This window comes from Condylura cristata, unplaced genomic scaffold (assembly GCF_000260355.1).
Source record: "Condylura cristata isolate star-nosed mole 26May11 unplaced genomic scaffold, ConCri1.0 scaffold00018, whole genome shotgun sequence".
Classification (NCBI taxonomy): domain Eukaryota; kingdom Metazoa; phylum Chordata; class Mammalia; order Eulipotyphla; family Talpidae; genus Condylura; species Condylura cristata.
The window spans coordinates 27,200,057-27,209,816 of NW_004567119.1; the positions used below are offsets into that span (position 1 = coordinate 27,200,057).

The window sequence follows — 9,760 nt, forward strand, 5'->3', positions numbered from 1 at the left end:
CCCCCCCGTTTTTGATCCCATTCGTTTGGGGCATGTTTAATGAAGATAATCAGGCTTTTTGGCAACTGAGACAAAAGGCTAGTCAACTTTTTTGATTTCTATGCCATCAAAAAGGGCAGAATGTTCCCCAGATATTACTTGTGATGCTTGAATGATTATTAACCCCCTTGAAATGAACTGCAACCCAGTCATGTTTTGCTGCTGGGTTGCTATCCAGGACAGACACACCAGCTCACCCATGGGGTGGAGGTGGTTTCTGGAGTGCCCCATCTCTTCGTGACAGTCCCTGCATGTCTTCTTTTTGCAAAATGGCAGGTTTTGGCTTGTGATCAATGAAAAGGGCAATATGGTGACGGCCCGACAGGAACCCCGCCTGGTCCTGATTTCTCTGACCTGTGAGGGTGATGCCCTGACCCTCAGCGCAGCCTACACGAAGGACCTGCAGCTGCCCATCACCGCACCCACCAGCAATGCAGTGCTCAAGTGCAGGTAGGAGGAGGTCACGCTCTGTCTGCTCATGAGATGCTCTCTTGCAGCTTCGGGGAGGGTCACCCATAGGCGCAATCCTGGGACATAAATCAAATGAACTGCTGTCTCCACATGGGATGGACAGACACAAGTCCTCTATAGAACCCAGGGGAGCAAGAGATAAATGAACCACAGATGGGTAAAAGGACAAAAGTGGGGTGGAGGTAGCTAGGGTGAGTGTCCTGGAAGAGGTGAGCTGAGATCTCTGGGCAGCTTTCCCTAGTCAGCCCTTCCAAAACTAAGTAAGAATAGAGCCACAAATGACAGTTAACAGAAATGAACAGCATCTACATCCAAGAAATGGAGGTCCTAGGGGTCCCTGTTGCAGTGGGGATACTCTTTCCTTAATATCAGAGGAACTACAGAAAGCTGTTATTTCAGGAAAGTCAGCTTAGTTTCTAATTAATATACTGAAAAGTACTTCTTGTTACTGAGTCCTAGGCAGCCTCTCTCTCTACCTCCTGCTGCTGGCTTCTTACCCACCTGTAAATACGCCAAGGGAAAACCCAGGGACTGACTGGCTGTAAGGGTCTGACATGGAGAAAGAAGCTGGTGTCTTTGTGCAGGCACCAGAGAGAGCTATCTAGCAGGGAGGTGACACTTCAAGGCTGTCTCTGTAGGTGCTGCCATTGCTCAGGTGGTGAAAATGGACATTTTTGTCAGTCAGCCATAAACACACACACACACACACACACATGCACCCTTTTACTCATACTCAGTTCTGCAAATTGTCCTGCTTTTATAGTGTATTTAATTTTGAAAAAAATTAAGATTGTTTGGAGTTAAGCCTGGTGAAGATGGAGGTGATCAAGCTATGCAGGATCTTTTTCTTGGTTTAAAAAATGTGGTCAGATTCAAAAGTAGGAAGGTCCACTTCTTGTGGGTCTTCTAAATTAATGATTAATATTAGATGAATTATGATTAGTATTAGAATGACCATAATTTATGCAGAATCATAAACCACTTCTATGTTTAATTTATTACTTAAATTGATTCAGCTTTTGGAAACCTTAAACACACTTATTTAGAAAGGAATCCTGAGGGCTTTCCCTGGTGGCACAATGTGTTAAAAAAAATAGCATGAAGAAGCTATCCAAAGCCCGCAGCCTGGCAAGGGAGCTGATCCAATGTGCAGCAGATCTCTCCTGTCCCTCCTGCTGCTCCTGTCAGCAGTATATGCAGTATATTTCACTCCGTCTGTCTGTTTCTGCTCCCCACTCTGTCTCTGGTGAATCCTCTTACCGCTGCACCTCTGGCCTGTCCCTCAGTACCTGTATGCATAAGTAAATAGATCCTTTTTTAAAGTAATAAATACATACATAAATAAATAAAAATCCCAATGCTTTCCTTGTGCTTATCAATGTAATTTGCCAGATGTAGAAGGCAGGGAAACATTAAATGCATTTAAATAAAATCACCTAATTCTAAGTAGAAACTATCACCTAAAGAGGTCCTGGACCTAGTTCTAGTCATTCTCTGTTAAAAAAGAGTTCCATGGAATGATACCAGATGTTCAAGTCTTGCCATCAGTAGACACAGGGTTAACATGGTGGGGTTTCTTTCCTTTATAGTGAGGTACTATGACCTCCAAACCATCCTGCTCACAAAATGTCATGAGACAAGGCTGCAAATCCCACAGGGGTGTTACTAGCAACTACACCAAACTACATTGTTCTTGTTAACTATATTTTAGATTCTGTGAACATTTGTACATCAATTAATATATCTAGTTTTATTAATGTATCAGTAAAATATAGTCAGGCTTCACTTTTTTTTTTTTGAAGTAATAACAGAATCTTTATTGTTTCAGTTGTCTTCTGGCCATGTATGTCTTATTGTTGGTTTTCTGCCACTGCCTTTTAGACCATTTCTTATATTGCGTGACATAAATCTGTGAGAGGTTGCATGAGGCAGAACAGTTTTCTTTTTTCTTTTTTTAAAATTTATTTATTCATATGGTACTGGGGTACAGGCCAGAGGTGCAGGGGCAGTGAGAGGATTCACCAGAGACAGAACAGAATAGCAGACTGATGAAGTACACTGATGAGGGGAGCAGTGGGTAAGTCAGGAGAGGTCTGCTGCACCTTGTGGGTCACCTCCCTGGCTAGGGATCCAATTCATGCTGCCATGGCTGTGGAGAGCTTTATAGTGATGCATTTTAACCCCTGTACTACCAGGGCAGCCCCATCACTCTAGTTTAAAACAAGGGACAGCAAGACTGAAACGGCCTTCATTTAGGAGCACATAGTGGTCAGAGGCAGGACTGGCTGGAATGATGTCTCCTGCCCTATGGGGGATGTGGCAGGGACACAGACTTTTCAAAGCACTGCCCCTTCTTTACCCTTGCCACCCCTGCAGAGTGCATGGCCTGGAAATCGAGGGCAGGGACTGTGGTGAGGCAGCCGCCCAGTGGATAACCAGCTTCCTGAAGACTCAGCCCTATCGTCTGGTGCATTTTGAGCCTCACATGCAACCAAGAAATTGTCACCAAATAGAGGAACCATTTCCAGCCACAGAACAGGTCAGGGGAGAGTCCTGGGTCTTTGGCCTTGGGTGTGTCCTATGGAAGGCAGGCTTCCTGGGGGTGCAGGGAGACAGATCTGCTGAACTCTGCAGTCATTGTGCTTGATGGTCTCCAGGTAACAGGCGGAATCTGTCCTTCCCCTGGGAGCATCATCTGTGCTGCTTGATTTGGTGACTCTTGCATTTTCCCTATGAACATTTGCAATGTAATGTCAGCCTGCTGGTGTGAAACTGTTGTACACCAACATTTCTCCCTTTTCTTCCTGTGACTGTGTTAAAGTGTCCAACGTTTTAATGGCTTGGTGGCAGTTGTGTCAGATCATGCTTGGATGAGTGAATATGGGTCAGACTCATGCTCTGAATATCACCATAAATGGCAAATATTGCAATAAAATGACTCCCACAATATTTTGGGTTTCCCAGTGCATATAAAAGTTCTGTCTATACTAGGTGTGTTCTGTTAAGTGCAGAATAGCAGGCTAATAAAATGGCTAGACCAGCCCTTACAGGGAAAACGCTGTGCAAAGCACAGGTCTTTGTAGCTCAATTACTGTGGCAGCTAAAAAATATATAGTCAACAGAAGTCCTGAGCATTGATATGAAAGCTGCAAAAAAGTAAGCATCTGTGGAATCCATGTAATATTTTTCATCTCATATTATAAGGTCATCAAACCCATTCACTTCACTAAACATTTTGACTTGAAGTTAAAATGGTGAGGTGATGTCCTCGAAGCCACTGCCAGTGGCAGGTCTAAGATATCAAATTCATAGTCTCTCCATTCCACCAATTAATTCCTGTTCTTTGCAAGACTTCTTGAGGTTTCTGAATTAGCATAACATATCTAGAAAAAGAATTAGAGATACTTAGAAAGTGCATGCATGTGTGCGTGTGAGCTTGTGTGTGTAGGGGGTTAGGGTGACTGCTAAGAAATTCCTGTTTGAGACGCACATAATGTTTCCTCTCAGGTCGCTTACCCAGATGCCAGCCCATTCCTGATCCTTTCTGAGGCTTCGTTGGCTGATCTCAACTCCAGGCTGGAGAAGAAAGTGAAAGCAATTAACTTTAGGCCCAATATTATTGTTTCAGGCTGCGGTGTCTTCGCAGAGGTAATGCCCAGTCTTCTTGCCATTTTCCTTGGATTTAATAATTTCTTGAAAGTATGTAAGTCTTTGCTGTTGATTAGCCGAGGATGATTTTCCAATTGGCCCTGTATCACACAATAGTCCGATTTTCTGATTTCTCAAACATCTGTTGGGAACAGGTTTCTGTGTGGAGACAAATTCAGACTCTGACCTCAAGGACAAGGGTTTGAGACTGTAAGGAGAACTCGAATGTGCTGGATTAATTCTTGACCCACATTTACTTAGCATAGTCTACTTGCACCCTCTGGTCTGCAATAATTTTGCAGTAAAGTGGGCTCTGGAAGTATTTCTTTAATGAAAATTCATTAATTTCCTATCCAGAATTCCGTTCCTTTGGGCGCTTTTATGATTTTTAGGACCATAGCGCCCCCTGATGGACAATGTGCGCAGAACATGCTGGGTAGCTCCAATCCCAGGTGCCCTACTTTCCCCCTGCTGTTAGGAAACACCCAGGTAGAAAGACTAAAAAAATTAGCAATACATGTGTCAAGAATATTACACACCATAGGCATTTAGATTCTGAGTCTAAACTCTTCCTCTGTCTAATGATCCACAAAGAACTTCATTTTAAAATGAACAAAGGTTCATTTTAACTCAGATGTTGGTCCTTAGCTTCCAGATAGCCCATCCAGCCCTTTTCTGAGGCTAAGAAAGCCACGACTGCAGTCAGATGGCCTTTGACACCTCGGTGTCCTCCCTTCTATGATTTCTGGAGTCCTGGCCCTCTTCTGTGATTCTAGAATCTCTGCCACTATAAGTCTCAGCTTTTCTGTAACCCTATCCAGCCAGAACTGCTGGAAAGTATTCCCACCAGTCCCCGGGATAATGTTGCTTGAATTAAAACCATTTTTCCTCCATTCCTTTGGAGACTTTTAAAAGAATACTGCTCATTAGCCTCCACATATAGTGTCTTGTATGGGCTTGTCCTGCAAAATAGCCCTCAGTGGCCAAAGTTATAGGCAAATGCCCACAGGGTTTCCTGAGCTGAGCACTTGGTGAAAATTCTAGACAATGCAGAGAAATACGCCATTGGACCTGCTCCTGGTCTGGGAAGATCAAACACAAGATTGAGAAACTTAGTCCACCTTAGGCAGGAACAAAGAGACTCAATTCAACTTAGAGTAACCCCCTCACCATACCCTCTCCTTTCCCACCTATTCTCTATATCCCTCCTCCCCTACCATCCACCCTCATTCTCAGAGATCAATCAGGGAGGCTTGCTGAAGGAGGAGACTTTCAATTCTGCTATTCAGGCAAGACAGAGAGTCTTTCATTTTAGGGCCATGAGCTGGTATATCCAAGGCAGGGAGGGGACAGGAGAGTGTGTGGTTCTTAGGGCTGATGTGAAAGTCTGCCTTCTTGTTGTACATGGCTTAGTCAATGTCAGTTCGGGTGTGTGTCTACACTAGGGTGTCGAGGCTGAAACTCTGGGGTGCTGCTCTGACTTTTGTGCTTTGTCCCCAGGATTCATGGGATGAACTTCTTATTGGTGATGTGGAACTGAGGAGGGTGATGGCTTGCTCCAGGTAAGGCTTCCACACCTGCAGGTGAGAGGGGGAGGCCACTATGTTTTGTCCCCTGTATGACACTTTGTATATGTCCAGGTGTATTTTAACCACTGTGGACCCTGACACCGGAATCATGAGCAGAAAAGAGCCACTGGAGACCTTGAAGAGGTAGGACCTGAAATTTAATGTCCTGAGAGGAAGCAGTGAAAATCCACCCTATGCAGTATGAGGGATCAATGCCTGGGGCTTTGGTCCCCAAATGTCTGCTTTCATAAATCATTTGGTTTTTTTTTTTTCTAAGATTTATTTATTTATGCATACAGAACTGGGGTACAGGGCAGAGGTGTAGGGGCAGTGAGAGGCTTCACTGGAGACAGAGTGGGGAGCAGAACAGGCTGACTGATGAAGTACACTGCTGAGGGGAGCAGCGGGCAGGTCAGGAGAGGTCTGCCACGCCATGTGGGTCACCTCTGGGGCCAGGGATCAAACTCATGCTGAAGTGGCTTTAGCTTCTTAGTGCTGCATTTACCTGCTGTGCCACCAGGGAGGGCCCATAAATCATTTGATTTTTCATTCAAGTTCATGATCCTCCAAACAAACCAATTAAAGAAAATATTGTTTGGGTATTTTAGCACATGTTATTATGGACTGAATATTAGATGATACCAAAATAGGTTAGGTGTGCTAATGACATTGTGGAGATATGACAATTGCACATCTATTTTGGGGAAGCACGTTGAGATAGGTGGGGTGAAGGACATGATGTCTGGAGCATGCTGTGTGTTATTTTAGCAAAAAGAGAAAAAAAGGAAAAGCATGCTAATATCTCGATAAATAGACTCTGGGTGACAATTTTGTGGTCACTTCTATATTTACTTTAGACTTTTCATGGGAAAGACATACTGAGAATAATTTTAAGTTGCATCAGGAGATAGCTAAGGTCACTTGAATTTTAGAAAGCTGATTACAAAAGAGCATATGTAGTATTTGCTTTTTTAAAAGATTTATTTATTTCTGTATACAAGAACTGGGATACAGGCCAGAGGTATGGGAGGTGAGAGAATTCATCAGAGACAGAGTGGGGAGCAGAACAGGCAGATGGAGTGAAGTACACTGCTGAGGGGCTCAGTGGGTGAGACAGGAGAGATCCCCTGGCTGGGGATTGAACTCGTGCTACAGTGGCCATGATAGCTTCATAGTTCTGTGCTTTAACCTGTTGTGCCACCAGGGAGGGACCCAAACTGTGTCTTTGTGGCTAAAACGACTGTTCAGGGTCCACACATTTCGGCAATGTTTTCATTAAAATGAGGATTTAATCATTGCTGAAACTCTGAACTGGAATCGCTCATCATCAATGGCCCTTTCCATGTGGAATGCCAGGTGGGGTGTCAGGTCTTGGGCCTGCAGCCTATGAGGCCTGGGACTTTCACCCCAACATGTGCCCCAGCTGTCACGGGAAGTTGCAGACAGGGAGCCTCCAGCCCCCAGGAGATCCCAGTGGCCTCCCAAATCAGAACCACAACAACAGAGCATGCAAGGGGAGCTGATGGTGGGGTTTTAGGACCAGAATCCTCCCAAGCTGACCCCTTTCTTCCACTTCTCACTAGCATGGGGTCTCTTTGGGGGCTGCAATCTCTTTTCCTTTTAATAGCACACATCCCTCCCTGGAGATTCTGCCCTCAGGAGCTATTCTTGCCCCTCGGTGAGCAAGTTGTAGCCCAGAAATGGGAGCTGTCATCCAAACATTCGTGTCTCTAGAAGTGCCAGACAGGAGGGCCAGGCCCACCAAGGCGATGACTGACCTTCTGGGCAGGTGTGAACCATTGAGGGAACTGAGCAAAAGCAGGCTTGTGAGGGTAGGATGGGTGATCAAGCGTCCTCTGGAGTGATAAACAAATGACTGTGATTCATCAGGGCTCCCGCCATTGGGTGTGGATTTGCTGAAACATTCTAAGAGGGGCTACAGAGCAGCCTAAGGCAAAGTCCATCCTTTTGTGGAATGTTGTGCATTTCTTTAGACTGACGATAAACATTAGTCGACTTCTCTGTGAAAAGCTCATATGATGGAACATGTAGTGTCCCTCAGGTCTCTTATACCCTAAGGAAACTAAAACAGGTTTTAATTCTAGGGGGCAATAGGGTAGGGGCTGTTACCTGGTGATTTCTGCTACTTACTAGGAAATGTGTGAAAAATAATGATAGGTGGATAACTTGTTGTGCTAAGGGAAGGAGATAAGCTGTGAGAAAATATCCAGGGTAGAGTCATGTGATTGACCAGTAAATGGTTGCTGTAAAATTCTATTATTTTTGGCCTGTTTGAGAATTGTCCTGGTGAGAGGTGGGGCAGAGTCACCAGCACTCATGAGTGGAGCAGGACTTTGAGAAGCAGCAAAGGTAGACCCCTCCTGTCCTTAGCCCCATGCCCCTCACCATCAGAACAAGCTAGACCCCAGCTTCCTGTGCATCTGAGCACAGGGAGCGTGGGGCCTGGGAAGGAGCCTGCTGCAGGTCCCCCTTCAGTGACTAGCTGGGCAATTTGGGGGCTTGACCATTACCCATTTTACATCCTGTTTTCTCTCTGGCCCCCTGCTCCAGCACCCTGCTTGGTATCTGGAGCCCTCTGTCTCTGGACCTTGAAAGTCTGTGTTTGCAAGAGTTATCGACAGAGCTTTCTGAATCTTCAGTGCCTCCTCCTCTGGGGCCTGTGTTTACAAAAGGAGGATAAGTGACCCCAGGGTAGAGTGGAGTGAGGCAGACACAGGGTCAGTCCTAATACCCCAGGAGACAGTGCAGCCAGCCGGCGTGTCTCCTATCTCTCACTGAGATTTAAGTTGCCAGCAAGTAGTCATTTATGTCCTCGAAGGGCAAATGGCTATAAATCCCACCTAGGGTGTCAGTCACCCCCACATAGGCAGAGCTCAGAGTGCTTGAGAAATCCCTCAGGCTCTGCTGTGTCTGCAGGTGTGGGCCCTTGTCTGTAAAAATCCTCACCCAGTTAAGGGGCACAGTGAGATCTGTCTGGTACTAGGAAAATATGAAAAGGGAATTACCCTTTCTTTCTTTTCAAGAAATATGCTTAAGGTGTTTATGAGATATTGAAGTTAGGTAGGCAGGTTCTTTTTTGTAGTTAAATTTTTTATTTATTTTTTCCCCAAGTTTTATTATTTTGCCCTTTGTTTACAAAATATACAAGATAGGTCAGCTTCACTCCCCTCATGTGCTTCGCTTGCCTTGCCAACCAGCAAAGCTTCAGCTCCCAGCCCTACCACCTCCCTCCCCAAAGCCCCTCCCATGCCCTCCCCCCCCCAGTTTAAACAAACTCTGAGAGTCATTGCTGTGTTTGTCAGCTTGTTTTCTGTGTTTGTTTATATTCCATGAATGAGAGAAACCATCCTGGCATTTTTTCTTTTTTTTTTTTTTTTGCATTTTCTGACTTAATTTCTTTAGGCATCAACACCTCAAGAACCATCCATATGGCCCCCAAAGCCCAAGGCTCAAAATCATTGCTTTCAATAACTGTGTGGCAGACTTACCCTTTTCTTGCTATGCTGATCCTGCATCTTAGAAAGCGGCAGGAGGGCTGTCCTTGCTTCCATATCTTGCGCCCAGTGGAGAGATTATACCACAAGGGCTTCTAGGTCCAAATTTCAATGGACACGTGGACACTTTGACAATAGGGACGTCTGTCACCAGCGACTGGCGTCAGGCTGTGCTGTGCCAAAAAACAGAGCAAATAGTGGTGGGATGCTTTTGGGGGAGATAGACACACCCCTTTCACATCTGCCTCTGTCCCCTGCTACCTGTGTGACACTGACGAATCACTCAGCTTCAGAAAGCTACTTTTTCTATAAAATCTGGGCTCATACTACTACTTCTGGCTGATCAGAATTAGGCAGTAAATAGGACTTTTGAAAATACACGGGAAAATACTGTAGATATGGCCAGCAAGTTGTGGTCTGGAGCCCCTCCATCACGGACCTGACACTTTACTTCACAGGGATGGATTCAGTGACACTGCTCCCCTCACCCCCAAACTTCGGGCCTCCTGCTCAGCCCCC

At 45.3% G+C, this 9,760-nt stretch overlaps 1 protein-coding gene across 1 annotated transcript in view; it reads left to right on the forward strand.

Annotated features, from left to right (window-relative positions):
- MARC1 (mitochondrial amidoxime reducing component 1) overlaps positions 1-9,760 on the forward strand; it is a gene marked incomplete at its 5' end in the record, with an annotated part of 17,131 nt that overhangs the window by 3,660 nt on the left and 3,711 nt on the right. Inside the window, 5 exons of the mRNA XM_012726772.1 lie at positions 316-489; positions 2,887-3,049; positions 4,018-4,158; positions 5,659-5,720; positions 5,799-5,870. Coding sequence (XP_012582226.1) covers positions 316-489; positions 2,887-3,049; positions 4,018-4,158; positions 5,659-5,720; positions 5,799-5,870 — 612 coding nt within the window. The remainder of the gene's footprint in view (positions 1-315; positions 490-2,886; positions 3,050-4,017; positions 4,159-5,658; positions 5,721-5,798; positions 5,871-9,760) is intronic.